Raw genomic sequence first — 21922 nt, 5'->3', positions numbered from 1 at the left:
CCTTATTCTAACCAGCTCTTGAGGGCTCAGTAAGACTGGTAGGCGGTCAAGTCAGAGTAGGGGTGAAGGAGGATGAAGGGGAAGCATGGAGGAAAGAGCACACTGGCAAGGAAACGGGATCGTGGTGAGATTCTCCCCGCTCACGGCTCGGCTCTCCCTGTGGCTCCTCGCTCGCAGAGTCCCGGCCCCCTCAGGGCTAGCACTTTCACATCTCCAGGGCAGCAGCCACAGTACATCAGGGGTGATTTTACCAAACGAAAACGAAACTCGTTTCAGTTCAGTTTAATGACTAGAAATTAAGGCACAGGTTTGAGTCGCACGGCAATGTGAATGTACTTAATGCCACTAAACTTAAGAATGGTAAAAATGGTGAATTTTGTGTTATGTATATTTTAGCCCAATTGAAAAAATATAGCAGGTTTATTTTTTCCAGTACTGGATAGTTCCTAAAACTAGTTTGGTTCATCTGCCATTCAAACTAGTGTATGTTTATCATGGCTTTCAACCCACTTTGGGTCAGCTTATAGTTTACCAAAATATTACTGCTTTGGTTACAGCAGATTTGTGTGGTTTGTCATGGACTTTGGTACACAAATCAATTCAAGCTTCATTTTTAAATATTTACATCTTTGATCCAAAGAGAGGCACCAAAATTTCTCTGGTAGCTGATTTCACAAATATCAGAATTTAAAATACTACCTGACCCCGCAATTCCACTTTTAGGAATATTTACTATAGGTTTACATGCATAAGCACATCAAAAGATTTGTGCAGAAGGAGCTTTACTGGAGCACTGTACTGGAAATGACTGCAAATATCCATCAGGAGAGGACTGGCGAAACCGCGCGCAGCAGAGCTGTACAACAACAGCACTGCGCGGACTTCACAAGAACGAGGCAGAAGATGCTGACGGGAAAAGACAGCTATGAGAGGATAAGCAACAAAAGAGCCAAGTCAAGACCGGTACGTATAGTATGATCTCATCTATGTAAGAGAACAATAAAGGAAATGAGCGCCCATTTACACACGCACACACACATCTACTTCTATACTCACAGACACTGGAAAGGCCCATGAGAAACTAAAAACTGTCAGCTCTGGGGACTAAGAACCTAGTGGGGTATTACTTCTGTTAAAAACAAAAAACAAAAAAATCCCTTTAAATGAGCAAAGCAGTACCACCTACACCCCCTCTCACAGGTGAAGCACCTTGAGCAACCATTACCCGTTATCCATCCTCTCCACTTCAATACCAGGCTGCCTTTGGGCTTGCTGCGCAGCCACATACCTCTGCAAGTGGTAGATCTTGTGTGTGTACTGGCCCCTCTCACCATCCTTCTCGTAGGGCTCGTTCACCAGGACCTCCACGCCTTCACCACCACCCGTTTCATTTTTGCTGGCCTCAGCCACAGAATACAGCTGCCCTACTTGATACTAAAGGAACAGAGAGACAGGAGTTATTGTCAATGCAGAATCTTCTCGATGGGTGTACAAAGTCCAGTTGCCACTAACTGTCCAATTAGATCACTCTGGGATCCCCGCATCTGGGAGCTCATTCTGCAGTTTCACACGGAAACTTGCCTAAATCCACCCAAAGCAACCGTGAACGCTGCCCCACGGCCATCACGTGTGCTTCATTTCATTCTTCCCATTTTCACTTCCTCCTCTAAGGCTTAAGGAGGCAGGTGAAAAATACTTAATCTCATAGCACTATCCAGAAAACAGATTATCAAGTCCAACGTAGCTTTTTCCTTGGACCTGCCTCTGGTATTAAGACCCCAAAATAAGATCTGGGTTCGTTGCTGGAAGTCTCTTTATCTCATTCATTTAAACAAATCCTAAGACATAACTTCTTGTCAAAGAAAGTTGCCCAGTCCTCTGTAAAACCCACAACCTCTGCTGTAAAACTGGCTCATCTACTTGCTTTTTCTCCAGTGTTGGGCCCCTCCTCACCCTGCCAACAGCTCAGAGAACAGTCTTGTAGGCAACCAGCCCTGATGCTTTCCAGATTCCTGGCGGGGCTGAAGCTTCCCATATTAGACAGCACAGATTCCTACCACCCAGGCTGTGCTGGCTGGGTGCACCCTCCATGCTGGCACTTACTAGATGGTAAAAGCCTAGTTTTCCTTTATTTGGGTCTCATGCCACCCTATTAAGTCACCAGTCAAGATCACTGGCATCCTCTGACCCTCTGAGGACACCTCAGTGTTAGAGCCAATGACCTTGGCAGTGCCTAGGCCTGGCCCTTCTGCCTCCTTCCGAGAGAAACTGTCTGAAGGGAAAAATAAGGTGAAAAGAGAGCAAACAGTAACAGTTAATGCAAGAAGTTACGTCTATACCAAAGTATGCATTTTCCCTATCACTGCCAGTGCCACCAGGCACAACAGTTAGGGAGTATGAAGAAAAAAGGTACTTGATTACATGTCGGGGGAGCAGGGGATAAAGGTTTTCCTCACCCTCTACACCTCCCAGTACTTCCAGGAGCGACAGACAAGAGTTTTTCTCCCTTTAAGATTAAAACAGAGAGGCAGCATCTCTGTGCAGCTGCTACTTAAACCAGTGCCTGCAATAGCAAGGAGCAGAGGCAGCTTCCCGGACTGCTTCATCTCAAACTTGGAAGCCTGCTTTACCAGGCAGTTTCGTAAGCACCACAAGGAAATTTTTGGGCAAAGTCTGGAAGGCGAAGCAGCAGACTGGGACAATTCACTGTTCACCACAATGCTGAAAGAGCCCTAATTTCCAAAGCAAAAATAAAGTACAAAATACCAAAGAAAGGCCCAAGCAAGTGATCAAGACTCAGTTAATCCCATAAAGAGGAACATCTGGGTGAGAGCCAGTCACCTTGACCTTGCTAATCCTGAGCAACACCAGTGCTGCCTCAATGCCCCCAGGGAACCCCAAGCTGTCTCTGTGCCTTTCCAAGTTCACTCCTGGCTCAGGCAGACATGAAAACCACTATCAAGTGGGTCAGGGTTTGGCTGAGCTGGAGGTTCCTAAGAAGGAGCAGTAATTCTGTTTCAGAGAAGAGTCATAAGGACATCTAACCACTGACTCAGCAATCCTAAAGGCTGGCTGGAGACAGGGCCTGGTGGAGGGGCCTGGGTTGCCGGCTGGTGGTGCTGCTTGGGGAGGGGCCCCAGGCAGAGACTAATCCCTTTCATTTGGTTCCTCTTCAGCTGCAGGAATCAGAGGGCAGGCTCTAAGAGGATCAGCCTATTGGGCTGGCATCTTCCCCCTTTAATCTCTCTTGATATTCTGATCCTTTAATCCCAATGAGACAAGTGAAGGCAGTTTTGTTAATCCAAAGGGGTAAGTAAGACTCGCCTCCACAAGCTACAAGTGAGGGATGCTTTTCATGTCAGAGGGTTCCCTCTGGCATAGTGTTTCCTCACCCTGGGAAGGCAAAAAGCAGCCAGAGTCAGATGGGGTGGAGGCAGGGGTCGGGGTGAGACCATTAAATCAGATAAAGAGCCCAGAAGAGACCGGGATTCCAGCCTCCCCAGGTCTAGGACAATGGTCCCTGCACTTGAGATTTGTTCCTTTGTTCCAAAGAACTAAGACATTCGGGTAAGAAAAACAGAGACTCCATCACTTCAGCAATCTGGGAGTGGGAGCCCAGGAAGATGTGGTGGGTGGGCCTGAAACACCGACATGAAACATATCAAGAAAAACAGCACAGTTGTTGGTCCCATCCACCTGGCCCTGTGAGGCTAGGTATCATAGGGGGATGGTGGCAAGCACCTCTGGGAACGAGAAGTAAATCAGCCCTGCCCACAGCCGGGGGGCAGCCGACCTGAGCCTGGAACCCCTGGTGGACACACCCATGTCAAACAGCCATGGCTTTCTTACTCTGCTGCAGAATGCTTAGAAACCCTACACAGTGTTAGGCCAAAGGCTCTGGTCAGCCAAAGCTAATTCCACCCCAAAATACTGATTCAGGTCATCTGGATGGTTATAAAGAGATGGCCTTCTCTTTTTCTTCTCTTTTCCCCCCAAATCAGAAAACTCCAAGGGGCCCAAATCATGGCCTCCAATTAGGAAGTGAATCCAACATGATGCTGGGCTGTTCCCATGGGAACCTTGAGTCAGGATGGGATTATCGACAAAGACTCTGAGAAGGTTGATCATTACTTGTTTCTTCTTCAGCCTCCCATTCAAGATTTTCTGATCTTTTGGAATTAAGGTTCAAGCCATCAAAACAGCAGCTCCTGCTTCAACCCTACCCAGGCCATGCACTGCTTTCTCATCAGTGGTTTCTAGCTAAGAACAGATTGACCATCACCAGGCAGACAGATGAATCCTAACCAGCACTTACTTCCCAAGCTTCTGCTTAGACTTTAGGTTCTGTTGATCGTACCCCACAACTTCCTCAATGCTGCCAAAAAAAAACCATCACAAGCTAAAACCTGCCAATTGTGGATGCTCTCAAGGTGAATTCCCCTTTCCCTCCGCTCTTGGCCCCATCAGCCTTACTACAGAGCATCCAAGAAGTGTTCCTGGATAGTGGTGGCCCTTGTGAGTCCACTGCATTTCTCAGAGACATTCCCACCCTTCATTCAATCAAGAAACTCCCTGTAAAAAGACCATTTCGCCCCTAAATGCCACACTAAAGTAGTCCCAGGTTCCTGGGGGACAGCTTCCTGATGGCTGGGACCATCCTGTACAGCAGAGAGCGAGTCATCAGACCCCCAACAGCTGAGTTACAGGGCAAGGGACATGTTGGGGCTTCCTGCTTGGCCTCCTGATTTGGAAAATCATCACTTGCTATTTTTCATAAAGATAGCAAGGCCCCCAAAGGAGGTGGATTAGGAGGGCCCCTCCAAGCCAACAGCTGTCAGCCCACACATGTGGTTCCCAGGCCCCACATACATCTCAGGTGCCTCTGGGGATCACGGCATCTATCCAGCCATTCCCTTTCCCCAGCTTCCCCAGTCTCATTTCTTTCATCCTCCTTTCCCAGAACTCCCAGATCATGTTAGAGGCCTAGCTCTGGCCCCATTCCCCAGGTCTCCACAGCTCTTATCAGACATGCAGCCCACCACTAGAGACACTCCTCTAGGGAGCCAGTGCCTGCCTACCCCTTTTGGGGGCCAAGAAGTTTGAATATTTGTCTCATCTAAAGTGTGCTGTGGGCTCTGTTGGCCTGATTTCATTTTTCAAAGGTCCATTTCATATTTGGAACAGAGTGGAAGTTATCAGAGGAGCTTCATGCTGACACTGCAGGAAAGAGTGACTGAGGGCACTATATTGGCTGACAAACTTCACTCAAACTTGAGCTTAACTGGAAGCTGGGAGGCCTGTGGATTCAGAAAGAAGCAAAGAGCAAGGCTGTGCCAGGAGAGGAAAGTGGAGGAAGTTCAGAGAAAGGATGGGACAAGGGAGGCTCTGTGACAGTTTTCTGCTGTCCAAGAGATCAACTCCGAGTCAGTAAGGCCTATGAACCTTCTTGTGGCAAATCCTACCAGATCCCCATTCACAGGGACGTCAGGCCCAAGAACCATAAAAGGACAGAGGGCAAGTCATGCCCCTTTGTTATTCTCTGCCCTCATAAAAGGAGAGTTCCGGGCCTTGGCCTTGGCAGCAGTCACCTAGAGTGTGGCTAGGGAGGGCCTCAGAGACTGCCTGCCCTGCTGGTTTGTTGCACAACTAGAGAGAGCCATGCACACTTCCCAGTCGAGTCACAGAGGTCTCAGAAATGCACATACTCAATCCCTTCAATAGCATGTCCCCAAAAAGGCACAGTCTCAGCAGGTAAGAGGGGCTGGTCTAATCTCTATTCAAAGTCATCCAGAATGCCAACAGCTCGAGGCAGGCTGCACACAGTTGCCTCGATATACAAAAAAAGTACCTTCCTTCAATGGAAAGTGACACCAGGAAAATTCACATTGAGTACTGATTATCTCTACGTTAGAACAAACACGAAAACCATGCAAAGAGTCCAACTTAGCTGATGGTCACAAGCAATTATATACAACTACGAATAAAAATGGTGAAAAAGGACTTACTTACCTCATCTACAGACACAGGCAGGATGACTCGACTACAAGAGAGGGAAAACAGTGTCAACTTTAGGCTCTGAAACCTGCCCAAGGCTCTTAAAACATCATCTTGGAATAGTACTAATCATTTTATTGCACATAACACTATACTCACTGACAAAAACCCAGCAGAGAATGGCTCCTGAGTGCTTCGAGGTTGGGACCCTCCGTACCCCTCTGGCATCTCATTTAGAACCCTGTGATTCAGTGCAAACCTGTCCCCCCACCAGCTACTTCCCAGGCCTCTGACTCGCATTTGGAGCTGTCTTCTTCTCCCTCTCCCCTCTATCTTCCCCAGCAAAACTTGCCAACGAGTCTAGTAAAACAGAGAGGTTACGCAGGAGGATGCAATCCCTGCAAACTCTGAAGCCAAGAGGAAGATTCAGACCCAAAGAATCAGACCCTGGAGATTAACACCTCTGTAGACCCAACCTCCCAACAAAAGCCCTCAAGGTGAAAGGCTAGGAAGGGGCCAAGCTCCTTGGAGGCTGAATTACCCCAAGAGCATGCACCAACCATCTCTGCTCTGGAGCAGGACATTACAATACAAGCTACTATCACAAAGCCACCTAGAGAGGACACCCGACTGTGTCCTGACCTCCAGAAGCTGTCCAAAGCCACTTCAACTGATCACTTTCTTTTCCTTCTCCTCCACTTCAATGATCACCAATTGTTAGGGGTACCATCAGTAACATGATGGAGAAGGCATGGCCAGCAAAGTCCCCATACTGGTCAGAACGCCACAGAGGTGTGAGGGCTAGTGGGACTCTTCTGGGTGGCTTGCGTTTGTAACACAGAGCAACAGCCAACTCCTAGTTCAAAGCTGTGAGGTCAGAGAGCCAAGACAAAAACACTTGGTTGTATTCACACAAGTCAAGCCAGCTCCCAAGATTAGATTCTCAGTCCCCAGATCTTAGCTGGAACCCAATGGCGCCTCCTGCTCTTGCGTGCTTGGTGAAGCATGAACTGTCACGCTCTCCTTCCTATGCAGTGGTTCCGCCAATCGGGATCCTTGCTCCAGGCTGGTAAATAGTCTGCTCACTATTTTCTAGTTCCACAAAGGTACCCCAGGTAGCAAGGAGCATACAGAGGGGTCTGAGGAAAACATCACACTAAAGACAAGACACCAAGCAGAAAAACAGCAGGTAAAACAAAATGGGCTCCAAGTCTTTACTGCCTTCTAACTCCCCTCCTCCAGAATGACTCAAATAACGTAAATCTTGCAGGTTATTGGATGCTGCCACTAATGCTCTCCTCCCATTAGAGAAAGCCAAGGATGCAGAAAAATACTTCCAACTTGAAGGCCACAATTTCTGCACCCTCAGAAGAAACTTCCTAGAAAACAATAAGCCTTTTATCTTCAAGAACAGCAGTAAAAATCACATCCAAGAATTTGCAGAAATCAAATCAAGGAGAATCCTGTTTAGAGGAAGTATCAGAAAAATCAACAGGGACAACCTTCAGAGCCCGGGTGGGCACCAAGTCTCTCCCAAAGAGACCGGCATCAGCCAGTTCCTGACAGGATGCTCTGAGGCTGATGACAGGACAGCTGCACACCCGGACTTTTCTCCTCGGCTCCTTGGGAGCAAAACCACTTCAGCAGCAATAGAGTGCAATTCCAAAGGACAGGGCCACAGAGGCAGTGCTGGGCCGAGACCAGGGCTGTGCTCACTTCAGTGTGACCTTCACTCACACCCTTCCCAGAGCTGCAGCGCAGCAGCCACAGCCAAGTGTCTCTCGGATGCCCCCAGCCTGATCCCCCGCCCAGGGATGTACACATGCGCCTAGCACACACAGGGCACAAGTTGGGCAGGAAGGAAACGCAGATGCCAAGCAGGCTCTGCATCCCCGGCACCTTGGACCTTTCCCTGGCAGGCTTCAAGGGGAGGAGAATAAAGAATGGGAAGGGAGGACTTCTCTTCAAAACTCACTCAGATCTCTTCTGAAGATCCCCTCCCTTCCCTGCCTGACTTTCTTTATAAAACTAGGTTTCTACGGATATTAGGATTCATCTGGGAATAGGATAAAGGATCAGGAGAATAGGAGAAGCCTGCTGTCCGGACAGTCAAGATCGAAATCCAAAGCGCACCACGCTCTCCTCCTGTTGGCACCCCAAGGTTCTTCCTCCTCATCACATAAAGCTCGGAGCTCTCGCTGGATCAACATCAGACTGGATGTCAAGAAACAGAGGGGGAGGGCCTTCAAAATAATGCTCTTCAGATGAGGTGTCAAGCTGGGAGGACACGTGGGTCACCGCTCCCTTTGTTATCCAAAGCTCCACATTACGTCCTAAATGTCCTAAACACCTCCAAGGAGTAGGCCAGATGGGATAGGGCGAAGGGCCTTTGCTGACAAAATGGAACCAGCCCTCTGCACATCTGCCTGGCCACCAAGTGAGTTCCAACAATTGCTCTGTGCCTGGACATCTCCTGCTTAGGGAATCCCTGGGCTTTTGGCCCAATGCTGCCCACTTTCCCTCCCCTCCAGGAATGCATAGTTTCATTGTAAATTCTGTAGTCACACATTCAATCTCCCCTCTTTGGGAAAAAAACAAACAAACTCACTCCTGAGATGTTCACTTGGAAGCATGAGCTTCACGGATGGATCACCTCGCATTTGAAAGATTTAGCCATCCAAACATCCATACCTGTCATCCAATCCCCTGGATTTCAGGAGCAAGCCCATCTCCTTGGAACTCCTAACAGAAGTCATCAGTTTCCCACCCCCCCAGTCACTACTGAAGAACTCCCTCATCCTTCACTGTCTTTCCTCAGTTAACGGCTTTATGGACAGTCCTCAATTCCTCAAAGCCATTTCCTCATCTCTTTGCACCAAGACTGAGAGTCTCTGGAGATAGACTACCCCTGCCCCCCACCTCCACTCCAATAATATGTATATTTATTCACAAATCTACTCTCTTTCCAAGCTGTCCTCTACCCTGGTCACACCCTATCCCTCTCCATTACCGTAACTCCCTCATATCACTTCAGCCCCTGCCCAATATTTTCTGGACTCCTCACTCAAGTGTCCCCAAGTCCCAAGCAATCATCCTAAGCTTTTTTCCAAATACCTCCTCCTCTGCAACTACCACTTGGGCACCACATCACACCACCAGTCCCCTCTGCTATTTCCTTAGACTCTTCCCCTGTCACCCAAGGCTGGCCCTGACTCCCTAGTCCTCTTCCTGTGTCCACTTATTACAACCCTTCTGCTGATGCCTAAGGCAGCCACTCCTCAGACTCCAGGTTACCCTCAGCACTCCTCTCCACCATCTCAAGTCCATTCCTGAAGCTGTCTTATCTGATATTCCGAGGCCCCTTACTAGTGTTCAGCCCCCAAACCCCTCCCCACCACTGGCCAGCTCTCAAGCCCTGCCTGTCCTTGTCTAACTGTTCAATCAGCCCCTCTGACAACTCCTCCCTCTCCCGCCGGTCCTCTCAGCCACTCCTGCAGTTCTGGCTGGTCCCTTCGTCCCTCAGTCCCCACGGTAGGACCACCCACATCTCCTCCAGTGCTCTCGATCCCCTCAGCCCCTCCTCACGCCCTGTTCAGCTCTCACTGTCCCCTTGACCCAATCCCAGGCCCTGTCCGGCTCTCACTGTCCCCTCGGTCTGTCCTCAGGCCTATTCGGCCCTCACTGCCCCTTGGGCCCCACCTCAGGTGCTGCCCGTCACTCTCGATCCCCGTTGGCCTCATCTCAGGCCCTGTCCGGCCCTCACCGTCCCCTGAGCCCCTGCTGGGCCGCCCGGCAGCCCATCCAGCGCCCTCCATCCCCTCGGGCCCCGTCTGGCCGCTGCATCCCCTCCGCCAGGCCATCAGCCTCCCCGGTCGTCATGCCCGACTCTCCCTTCCTCCTCGCTTCCGCACGGCCGGCCGGACACTCACTACTCCTTGAGCAGCACCATGTCGCTTCGCGGCTCGGCGGCTGCCCGCTGCCCGCCCGGCCTCCCGCCCGCTTCCCGGCGGCCGCTCTCCCCGTGGCCCGGCCCGGCCCGGCTGCCTGTGCGCCTTCGTCGTGGTCTGCTCCGTCCCCGCCGCTCGCGCTGCCGTCGCCGCGCCGGCTCCTGCCGCCCCGGCCTCGCCGCCTCCCGCGCCGCTGCCGACGCCGCCCGGAGCTCCGGTTCCGCAGCGCCGCGCGGGGGCGGGGCGTCTCTGCGGCAACCAGAGCGTCACACGCAGCGGTGCGCGCTGACCTCAGCGCGGAGGCGGAGCCTTCTCGGGCCCGCCCCCTTCCATCCTTAAATGGGCCGTGGCGTCGGCCTCGGCGTCGCGGGTGGATCCCCGGCCGGCGCAACGCCCGCGCAGTAGGCGGAGCAGACGCCGTGGTGTCAGATGGAGTCCCAAGTGTGAGTGTTCTTCTGCAGCCGGAACAGGCGCACCTGTACGCTTGGACCTCCCCGGTGGGGTGGGTTGAGATCCAGGAAAAGGTTGTGTCAAAAAATATTGATAATACCAAATTTACATGCACGTGCTCCTCTAAGTGCTTGACATTCATCCAATAAGTAATTGCTAATTGCCTGCTGTGTACCAAAACCTGTTGAAAGAGTGAACATGGCAGATACCGTCTAGCCCTTAGGGAACTCAGGGTCAAGTGGAGGTGGTAGGTGGGTGGGTGGAGGAGAGAGAGCCAGGCAGTTAGAATGCGGAGGGCTGTGAGAGGTAAAACATAGGTTTGGTGCTATTACACCCAGGAGGTGTGGTCAGCAAAGGCATCCCAGAGGAAGAGGTTCTAAACTGAGATCTGGGGGGGCTGGGAGGAGAAGAGCGTCCCAGGCAGAGTGAATGTGAAAACTGGAGGCAAGAGGGAGAGCGTGTGCATTTGGAGAACTGAAAGAAGTGACTGGGACATAAAGTTTGGGGGCTGATGAGCTGTAGGAGGTGGAGGTGGGAAGAGGGTTGGGGCCAGATAAGGCAGTTCCTTGCTGGCGATAATAAGGTATTTGGAGTCCATCCTCAGGGCACGGGCTGGCATTGAAGGGGTTTAAGCTGGTTTAGTGTTTGAAGGCTCGCTCTGATGGCTGGGTGGAGAGGGGATGGAGGGGACCAGAGGAGAGGCGGGGAAACCAGTTAGGAGGCCTCTGCAGGAGTCCAGGCAAAGATGGACTGCGGCAGTGGTGGGAAGGGGGCGGAAAGGAGAGATGGATTCAGGAGCAACTCAGGAGGTAAAAATCATCAAGACTTGTTGACTAATTGAGAGAGTGAGAGTGAGGAAGGAGGGGACAAAACCACCCAGGTTTCTGGGCCAACAGTACTGCCTCCAGGAGAAGACAGGTAAGACAGATTTGCTCGGGGGTAGATAATGAATGACTCCAGTGTTGGACTTGAGGGGCGCCCAGATGATGGTGAGTGGACTGCTCAAGAGAAGGACTAGGGAGGGTGGAGCAGGTGGCCATTTTGCTGTCAAGCTGTGACTGGTGCCCTAGGACAGCCCTGAGTATTGCATGGGTTGGCCACTCATTCATCAAATCCTAGAGTGGGAGAGTGGATTGCCCCAGAAATCCAATCCCAACCCCCTTGAAGGAAGACCAAGAGAGAAGACATATGACCCAAAGTCCAAGATTAAGTGAGTGGCCTGGACCCTGGTCCCCTGACCCCCCAGCATAGAGATTTTTTTCCTACATAATATCAATGAATAGTTATTTAACAATTGCTGTGTGCTGGCTCTCTCCTCCTCTCTGGGAGCTTGCAATTTAGTTGGGAAAACTACATTTACTTGGTAAATATTGATTGAGCTCCTGGTCCTGTCCTCAGCCTTTTTCTAGGCACTCAAGATACAGGGGTGACCAAGAAAAACAAAGTCCTCCCCTTCCTCAGTGGGGGGAAGTGGAATATAAACAAATACAGAAATGACTACAAGTAGCGGTAAAGATCATGAGGCGGCTGCAGGGGGTGACTGTGGGCGGCAGCAGGCCGCATTAGTTGGGTGGTCAGGGAAGGCTCTTAGAGGAGGCGATGCTTAGACTGAGACCTGAACGATGAGAGGCGTTGTTGCTAAGCTGGCTCTTAGTTAGTGAGTTGAGATAAGGGAGCTGGGAGGGCTGTGCTGGGCACTGGGGGAAATAAAAAGTCAAACAACCATAAAATATCTGAGAAACAGCCTCTGCTCTGCTCCTGGAGACGGGCCCTTGCACTTGTAGGAAACTGTACCTAGTGACTGGGGGTAGCTTGTGATAAAGGCGAACATGTGTGACACAAGGATCAGTGCTGGGGAAGGTCTGAGGAGTGGCCTACTGGGCTGGAGAGGGGTAGGAAGAATCCTGGAAAGAGGGGGACTTGAGCCAGATTTGGCTAGGAAAAGGGAACGGCATCTCCACGGGGAAACTAGCATTTGCAGAGGTGCAGAGGCATGATTCTAGGTGGGTGGATTTGGGGGGTGGGGAGGCCAGAGTAAAGCCTCTGGTTAGAGCATGAGTGGTTCATGTGGTGGGCACACAGGTGAGACTGAGCGTGAGGCTTGGGTGCCAAGCTAGAAAACTGTGCCCTGTTCCGTGGGGTCATTTGAGGGCCTTAAGGACCCCCCAGTCCTCATCACCCAGATTCAACTGTTGGTGGCCTTGTGCCACTCTTGCTTCCTCTCTTTTCTTTTCTAAAACATTTTATTTTTTTGCTGAGGAAGATTCTCCCTGAGCTAACATCTGTGCCAGCCTTCCTCTATTTTGTATGTGGGTTGCTGCCACAGCATAGCTGCCAACGGGTGGTGTAAGTCCACACCTGAGATTTGAACCCGGGCTGCTGAAGCAGAGCACGCTGGACCTAACCACTAGGCAACGGGGCCACCTCCGTCTGAAACATGTTAAAGACATCATGTCACCTCACCCTTCTGTGTTTCAGTGTGCATTCTAGAAATATGGGTATTTTCTTACAAGTCCACAATGCCATTATCATACTTAACAAAATTAATAATTTCCTGATATCATCTCATACCCAGTTCATATTCAGATTTCCCAAATTATCTAAAGAATATTATTTTGTAGTTTCCTTTAGGTAAGTTTGGCATCTGAACAAGGCCTGCATGGGTTTTTTTTCACATTTTATTTTTAGTTCTGTTTCTTACATCTCTTTTACTCTGGCAAGCTTTGCTTCAGGTGTGCATAGGAGTAGCCGGTACATGCAGGGGCCACAGCTTTCTCCAGCTGTGCCCCACTGTGAGCCAACAGCCCCACTGTGGGAACAGACCCCCTGATGCTGGTACCTTGGAGTCCCAGCCCTACTACTTCCTGCCTGTGTGACATTGTGTAAGTTACTTAACTTCTCTGTGCCTCAGCTTCTCCATTTGTGAAAAAGGGATGATGACAGTGCCTGCCTTGTGGGATTGCTGGGAATCAGTAGATGAGGCCATGTGCATAAAGCGATCATATGCAGTGCATGGCACATTTCCATGGTATTATTACTGGGGGAAGTCGTGTTGTGAAGAAGGAGGGACGGACACTCCTGCCCCTCACAGCTACTTCTATGTAGTCCAGGCTTAAAAGGAGAGAGAAAAGTGAATCTCCAGTGTCACAACGATCTTTCTGTCTCTCACATCTCTTTCCTTGTCTCTCTCCCTCTCTCGATCTCTATCTGTACCTTTCTATCTTCTCCCTCTCTCTGGCTGTCCCTTTCTGTCTCTCCTCTATGTCTCTTTCTATCTCTGTCTCTCTATCTCTCTTTCTCTCTCTCCTCCTCTGTACCTCTTATCTCCCTCTCTCTTTTTGTTCTCTCTGTCTCTCTCTCCTTTTGCTTCTGTGTACCTCTCAGTCTTTCCTCTGTCTCTCTTCAATCTTTCTTGTTATCTCTGCTGTCTCTCTCTCCCTGCATTTCTCTGTCTCTCTTTACCTTTCTTCCTGTCTCTCCTCTTTGGGGATCTCTTTCCTCTTCCCAGCCCTTTGTCACTCTACTCTCGTAATGCCCCTTCAGGCTGTTTCTTTCATCTTCTCTTGGCAGCTCTCTCCCTTTCTCCTGTCTGCTCTCTCTGTTCTCTCTTCGTCTCTCTCTCGTGCCTTCATCTTCATGTCTGTGCATCTCACAGTTCTAACCCCTCACAGTTAATCCTGGCTGGCTGGCCCTTGTCACTGCCTCGGCCACAGCCACACCTGTAACCCATCTCTGGGTATCTTGGGGAGACTGTGTTTCACTGTTTCCATCTTCCGCTCTGTCCTTTCCTGGCTGGTGACAGCATGCTCTTCTCCCAGCCTCTGTTTCAGTCTTTTACAGCCTCTTTTGGTTTATTTCTGTCTCTCTTTTTTTTTTTGGTTAAAGATTTTATTTTTTTCTTTTTCTCCCCAAAGCCCCCCACCCCCGCCCCGGCACACAGCTGTGCACCTTTAGTTGTGGGTCCTAACTGTGGCATGTGGACACCGCCTCAGCATGGCTTGATGAGTGGTGCCATGTCTGTGCCCAGGACTCGAACTGGCGAAACCCTGGGCTGGCAAAGCGGAGCGTGTGAAGTCAACCACTCGGCCAAGGGGCCGGCCCCCATCTCTGTCTTTTTTTAAATTTCACCCTCCAAATATTTATTGAACAGCTGTTCTCTACCAGGTACTATTTGAGGCCCTGGAGGTATCGCAGTGACCAAGGCAGAGCACGTGCCGGCTTTCAAGGAGCATTCATTCTAGTGGGGAGACAGACGCCAGACAAAAAGAACACACCAACACATGTCCCTGGCCACCCGGCTCGTCCCACTGGGTAGAGGAGTGTGTCGGCCAGGCCAGGCTGCGGACAGGGACTCAGGCCCATGAGGGTGAGCTGACTCTGCCCTGCGCTTTGCCTGACAATTCCCTGTCCCTAAATGGGGACTGTGGGCAACTCTGGAAGCCACACTCGAGTGTGTGACCCATTTGCTCCCTCAACAGCATTCACCATGCATCAGGCTGGGGGAGACAGAGGTAAAAGAAAAAGGTCCCAGCCCGTGTAGGACCACAGTCTAATGCAAGACGAGTGTGGCCTCTGCTAGAGTTGAGGAAATAGCAGTCACTTTGGGTGCCCAAACGAGGCAAGGAAGCCGTTTACCTCCTTCTCTTCTCTCTCCTACCTCTGGCAGTGTTTGGCCTGCATAGTGTTGTTATTTTTTATTTTATTTTTTTTTAGGAAGATTAGCCCTATTGCCGATCCCCCTCTTTTTGCTGAGGAAGCCTGGCCCTGAGCTCATATCCGTGCCCATCTTCCTCTACTTTATATGTGGGATGCCTACCACAGCATGGCATGCCAAGCAGTGCCATGTCCGCACCTGGGATCTGAACCGGCAAACCCCAGGCCACCGAAATGGAACATGCGAACTTAACTGCTGTGCCACCAGGCTGGCCCTCGGCCTGCATAGTGTTAAAAACTATTTGAGCATCTGTGATATTTAAAAAAAAATTTTTTTGAGCCAACATTTGAAAATGGGGATATTTTATATAAACTCATGATTTCCAGCTTCTCTTTAAAAAAATCGGAAGATCTGGCAACACTGGGCTCATTCCCACATGGGCATAATTGGTTGGAGCTGTGTGAAGGCTGTCCCCTTAGATGGGGGCTGTGGCCTTCAGGTTTCCAGAGTCCCCACCGAGTCCTCTTATGTCCCTGGCACGGAGGTCAAGGTCTAGCTGCCCCTGAATCACCACAGAGCTGATGCTGTGGCTTTACTTATATGAGAGAGAGTTCCCTGCGCTGTCTCCATCAGATGCAGGAAAATGAAAGCTAACAACAAAGGGAGGTGGCAGAGCCCCAGCTTTTGCGTTTGCAATCCTGACAAGTAGCAGCCTCCAAGCATGTCCATCTAGCATCTCTGTGTGCACGGGTGGTGGGGCTGCTGCTCATTTTTTCCCCCCACTGGCCCCAAGGCCATCCATATCCCTCTCCTGGGCCTCAAGCCCCCTCCACCCCTGTCAGGGGCCAGGCCTCAGACAATCAGGACGCCCCCTCCCCTCCCTGGTGCTTTTCTGAGGAGGCCCAGTGGCTCTCTTCATCCTGCTGCCACTGCCCAGGGCCCTGGCAGGAGGGTGGCCAGCCTGGTGGGAAATCTGTAGGAGGAGCAGTTACGCCCAGGACCACTGCCTTAGGATAGAAGAAGAGAGGCAAGGATGAGCTCCCTCACTTAGAACCAGAATTCACTGGCTTGGTCTTCCCACCCAAGGGGCCCCTCACTCTGTCCCCCGCCCCCCACCTCTTCAAGCCGAGGTACAGAAAGAAGGCCAAACCAGCAAAGCTGGGCCAGGGCGAAGGCAACATCGGGGAAGGGTGGGGCCAGGGAACAGGTGTCAGACAAGTGACAGGGAATCTGGGCAAGAGACAAGGGGTAAAGGGATGTGTGACTTAGGGAGAGAGAGACCCAGGAGCCAAGGAGGAAGCAGTTCTTAGTCATTCTCAGCATACATTTATTGAGTGCTTACTGTGTGCCAGGAAGTAAGCCAGGTGCTACATACAGCAAAGGGGCAGGAAGAGTCAGGGTCAGCTACTGAGTTGTCAGTGACACTGCATTGACCCTGGTTAACACAGGGAACAGATGGACCCTTCAGGCCCCCACTGTGAGGATCTGGGCTGGGTCCTAGGACAGGGCCTGCCTAGGCCTTTCCAGCAATGGAAAGGGATTCAGCGAGGCAAGCCCCTCTGTGTCTCCTCCATCCGGGTAGAGGCACACAGATGAGCTCCTACACACTCCTCTAAACGTGTTCACACCTGACATGCCAGGGACACATCTCAGACTTCAACACACGCGCGCACACACACAAACACACAGAGGCACAGCCAAGCGGTTTTATGAGGTGGTGCGGAGGTGCCTGCATGCCATAATCTGGGTCATCCCACACAGCAGGACTGGCCAGAGTGCCTGAACACCCACTGCTTAGAGATTATCTTGAGAAGCTTTTTGGCCAAGTCTCTTAGCAAAATGTGAAAGACAAAAGAAAAGTGAACAAGGGGGCAACTTCTTAAGGCATGGCTTAGAGAGGGGTTCTGAGAGGGGTAGGAGTCAGCACAAACAGGCCTCACTTCCTTACTTAGCCATGAGTCTGTCCCAGTCAGAGCTGCCTAAAGTACATGTCCTATGATATGGAGTGGGGGGGCGTGGTCCTGTTCCCTGTGTTATCTGCTCTCCGCCAGGGTCAGAATGATGCTATCATGTGTTAAGTGCCTATGAGGTGCCAGGTCTACTACTGTTCGAGTGCTTTAGGTCCATGGTCACCTAGCTCCACAGTAAGGGTATTACCTCCATTTTACAGATGAGGAAACTGAGGCTCACGACCTGTCCAAGGTCACCAAGATGGTATGTGATGGGGCCTCTCACCTCTGCTCTTCCCGTCATTGCTTCCTCGGCACAAGGAGATGGAGCCTCACTCTGGGAAGGGTTGGGGAGCCAGGAGCTGCCAGGGGCCCCAGTTCAGTCTCAAATCTGCCCAGGAGGCTGAGAATGACTAACTTCAGAGCTGGACACATTCGCTGCAGAAACCAAGGGGCACAAAGGGTGGCTCCACGCTGGCAGGCCACCCACATGGAGGATGGTGCACCTCCTTCATGACACTCAGGGAGCTCCATACTCAGCCCAGGGTGTGGGGTGAGTCAGGATGTGGAGGGGACAGGCCCACAGAGCCCGCCTGCTCGCCCTGACCCCCACCCCACAGGAGGGCTGCAGCCTGTGGAAAACCAACCCCCTCACTTTGGGGGTCCTGGGCTCCTTATCCTCCTACTCCCATGATCTCTCTTTGGGGGAAATGGGCTACCACCCTTGAGTTGGGCCTCTGGTAACTGGAACAGATCATGTACCTCACTGCCCCAAGAGCCACAAATTGACCTCGAAGTGCATCCAAAGCTCCACTGGGATGAATGTGTTGGTGCTGCTGTCTGGGACAGTCCTGCACACGTACCCCCGGTACTGACTGTCCCCCCATTTTCAGTGTCCTTGGGGTGCAGGGCAGTGTGATGCCCTCCTCAGACCGCACAGCTGAGGGCCATGACAGGAGGGCTGGAGCAGAAGTCCTTTTGACCAGGCTGATACTGGGTACAAGATGGGAAAGGAGATGGAACAAAACAGAAATGAAGCCACAAGGGCCTGCAACCATCCCTGTGGCCTGCAGGAGGGTCGGAAGCTTTCCAGGTATGGGAGCTGCAGGCAGGAGCCAGGGGGCTTTGGAGGAAGCCAACCACAAAGGCAGGCCTAGACCTGAGTCCAGGGGGATCAAGACAGGCTCCTGGCATCGCTCCTGAGGCTGGCCCGCCCCCTTCGTCACTCTGATAGGAACCTTGGGGCCTCACCACTTCCTGTTCCTTCCCACCAGGAGCCTGGAGGACAAGGGGGAAGATGGAGGGCCCTGGCCTCCTGATGCCCACTGCCTTTGATCAGCCCGTGGTCCCTTCTCTACCCCAGGGCACTCCTCCTCGAGGGGTGGGGTCGCCAGACTTCACCAGCCTCCGGGGCCAAGATGACTCTGAGTAGAGCTCACCCCACTCTCCGAGGAAGCTCTTGGCTCCAAGAAATGCAGACCATGCCTGGGTTTGCTGCCCTTCCCAGGCCGTTGCCGCCCTGCTTCCAAGGCCTGGTGGCCCCCGGGGCTGCCGCTCCTAGTGGAATGTCCTGGTCAAGAGGCCCTGCTGGCTGCTCCAATGACTTAAGAACCATATATGAGTCCTGGCTCTAACCTTAAGCAAGTCATTCCACCTCTCTAGGCCTCAGTTTTTCCAGCTGTAAAATAAGGATGATAGTATCTATTTAACTCCTGGATTGTTATCATGACTCAATAAAGATAATAGGAAAATACGTAACCCATCAACTCTGTACAGTCAGATGAGAATGACTGGCCCTTGTCAAGGGGAGGGAGTGCAGGTGGTACCTGATGCATCTGGTTCCCTGCTCCCATTTTTGTGCCTCTAATCCCCACGCACAGTTGGCCCTAGACTGTTTTCCACCCTGCACTCTGGTTTCTCAAGGCCTTCTTCTTCCCACCAAGTGCCCACACCCTGCCAGTGGGTGGGAGGGAGGCAGCAACTCCCACTCTGGCTGGGCCTGAGCGCAGCTGGAGATAGCACAGGCTGTGCCTGTACAACCCCAATGTTTTCCCAGATGGAAGGGCTCTCCTTGCTAATCAGCATTTCCCCAAACCACACTCCTCTTCATCATTAGGTCTCAGACTTTGCGGGGAGAGGCACCAGAGTCACCAGGGGAACGCTTAGCAAAATGTAGACATTTATTTCCCTCTGGGTCCAAGGCAAGACCCAAAGTCTACATTTTTAACAAGCAGCCCAGGAGCTCCTGCTGCAGGTGCTCCCCGGGCCACACGGGGAGGATGGCTCTGATGGTTAAAACCATCCTGCAGAGCATGCCACACTTCCTCCTGGAGAGCCACAAAGCCCGCAAGCATGCCGAAAGCACTTGCTGTAAAGAAACCTGCTTGACTTTAACTCAGCATTTCCCAAACTTGACTATAAAACTTTTTTCATAAGTTAGAATAACCGTTAACGTCTCACAGGACTAGTGTTCTGAGGAATGGCTTAGGAACTGATCTAGTTCTCTCTCCTTTTAAAGTTTGTCTTAAGTGTTTTTTGTTTTTAATGTTTGAGTGGACCGAAGCCTGGGATGGTGAGATGTGTGCAAGGTGCTCAACTGCTACTGCAGAGCTTGAATTTGAGCCTGGGTCTGCCCCTCCCTGTTCTCCGTGCGTCCCCCCACCACATTCTGCCTCGGTCTCTTTGAGGCCGAGACTCTCCTGAGGTCAGCCAGTGTCCCCGCTCAGGAGCAACCCTCAGGGTAGTTGCCCTGTGACGGGAAATCTGAGTAGGGGATGACAGGGGTCAAGACTAGCCTGTTTGCTGGGATAAGTAGCAGAGGAGGGGGTGGCCCACGCTTTTAGCATGTCTGCACAAGCCCAGTCTGTTTGGAGGTGAGCTGGGGGAGGTCTTTTCCTGGCCCACTGCCCCTCCCAGGAGGGCAATCACTCAGAGAGACAGTGAGCGGCTGGGTACAATGGGGGATGGACAGCGGCAGGAAGTCTTGTCTTGCCTTTTCTTCTCAAGCTCAAAACAGGCACCTGTAGCCATTAACTGATATGCTAGCAGGGGATCCCTTACCAGGAGGAAAAAGGATTTATTGCTTTATAAAAAGGAGTCTGATAAAACTTAAAAGGAAAAAAACAAAACTATAAACCTAAAAATCAACCCACCCCTCTCAGCGCTCCCAGGAAGTCTCAAACACATTTCTGGGGACAGTGAAGGTGGGTAGGTTGGTAAGCCAGGCCGGCCTGGCAGAGAAAGGGTGGCCTCTCCCACTTAAACAGCTCGAGGGCTGCAGAGGAGTCTGCCAGCAGGGGGCACTGTGACTCCACAGCCTCAGACAAGCTCCAGGCTGAGCGGGTCTGGCGCCGGGCGCTGGGCCTGCTGCAGGCCTGGCTGGCTCCTGAGCAGCTCCAGGAGCACAAGGTCAGACACCTGGAGCCCATACCTACCACCACCCCACACACGCCTCACACATATCACATGTACACACACCCCTAAGCCCCTCACAAATCCACCTCCCTACCCAGGCCTGGACCTCGATGTCTGTCAGCCACAGCCTCACTTACACCCCGACAAAAACAGCTGTGGGGGGGGCTGCCCTATTGGTGCCCCTTTAATTCCCTTCAGGTCACTGACTGGACGGAGGGTGGCAGTGGAAACCTGCTCCCCACTTAGGCCCTGAGAGAGGAGATGAGGGGACTGCTGATCAGCCTTGTCCATGGCTCCCTGTGTGACCATCCAGCCCTCTATCCCCTCCCCAAGCTTTAAGCCAGGGGGGCTTCTCCGCAGGCCTGTAACAGGAGGACAGGCCATGGACAGGCGATGGGGGGCTGGAATTACAAAGGAGTTAGCACCAACAACAGGAAGCGGGTCCTTCCTTCCTCAGGCAGCCTCAGACTAGCCAGGGGAGGAGGTGAGGGGCCAGGCGAGGGGGGGTGCAGACAGTGCAAGCCTTTGTCCTCAGGCAGGCGTGGTCAGTGGGCATGCAGCCGAGGCGCAGGTGGTGGGCAGTGGATGACAGACCCCTCTGCTTTGGCAAGAGGCAGAATCCAGACACTTGAGGAAGAGAGCCTGCCTGCTGGGGGTCCTCCTGATTCCTCCTGCAGGCACCATGGAGCCTCAAGGCCCCAGGGCCCCCGAGGGTGGCAGAGCAAAGCCCAGGGCAGCCCCTGCTTCCAGTATAGGAAAACTGCCCATCTGGTCTGGGCCCTCTCCCATCCTTCTACTGCAGAGCTCCGAGGCAGGACTACGGCCCTGGCAGGGAGCATGGACTCCAACATGGTGAGGGCGAGGATCCTGAGGGTGCATGGGGGTCCTCTGGGGTGGGGAGGAGGACATCGGTGAGTCACTGAAGCGAGGGCAGGAGGCCACAGTTCTGAGGTGGTGGGCGCTACACGAAAGCCTCGCGGTTGGATGAGCCGTTGAGCTTGAGGAAAAGCTTGTCATCGTCCCTCTTCTGTTGCAGCTGCCTCTCCAGCTGGCGCCGGTAGCAGATGAGGTAGAGGGGCAGACAGAACCCCAGCAAGCTCAGGCCCAGCAGCCCCACATTCACCTGGGGAGGCAGGGAGGAGAGCTGCCATCACGTGGGGCAGAGACCAGGCAGGCGCTGAGGTCTTTGCAGAGCTTGGCTCAAAGACCTTTCCTCACACTCAGGTTTGGGAAAGGGAAGGTCACAGGAAAGGAGAGAAAAGACTGAAACTGGAAGGTTCAAGAGATCCAAGGGCCTGTCGTTCCACATTCCAGCATCAGAATTCCCAGTTGTCCACGGGCCACTCAGCAGCCCGCAGGGCCTCGGCCCCCCCACCTCTGACCCGCTGATCTGAATCTCCCGGGGCAGGGCAGAGATTGGGACAAGCTCACAGCACCTGGTGAAGAATCCCAGCCTGCAGGAGGGGCGGGAACAGCAACTCGGTTCTATTGACCCCAAAATAAGGTCCAGAAAG

The 21922-nt window shown here is 52.2% G+C and overlaps 2 protein-coding genes across 4 annotated transcripts in view; both read right to left on the bottom strand.

The window, feature by feature from the left end:
* Positions 1-10176, bottom strand: part of PITPNA (phosphatidylinositol transfer protein alpha) — a 36587-nt gene extending 26411 nt beyond the window's left edge. The window contains exons 1-3 of the mRNA XM_046676502.1: positions 9924-10176; positions 6010-6040; positions 1289-1434 (exon numbers count right to left, since the gene is read on the bottom strand). Of these exons, the coding sequence (XP_046532458.1) occupies positions 1289-1434; positions 6010-6040; positions 9924-9943 (197 nt within the window). The 5' untranslated portion in view covers positions 9944-10176. The remainder of the gene's footprint in view (positions 1-1288; positions 1435-6009; positions 6041-9923) is intronic.
* Positions 10177-16348: 6172 nt separating this feature from the next.
* SLC43A2 (solute carrier family 43 member 2) overlaps positions 16349-21922 on the bottom strand; it is a 42543-nt gene continuing 36969 nt past the window's right edge. For all 3 annotated transcript variants that reach the window (XM_046674922.1, XM_046674920.1, XM_046674921.1), the window contains exon 14: positions 16349-21531. In XM_046674922.1, coding sequence (XP_046530878.1) covers positions 21370-21531 — 162 coding nt within the window. In that variant the 3' untranslated portion in view covers positions 16349-21369. The remainder of the gene's footprint in view (positions 21532-21922) is intronic.

The sequence above is a fragment of the Equus quagga genome, chromosome 11 (assembly GCF_021613505.1).
Source record: "Equus quagga isolate Etosha38 chromosome 11, UCLA_HA_Equagga_1.0, whole genome shotgun sequence".
NCBI lineage: Eukaryota > Metazoa > Chordata > Mammalia > Perissodactyla > Equidae > Equus > Equus quagga.
This window is presented reverse-complemented; position numbering and strand designations above follow the sequence as displayed.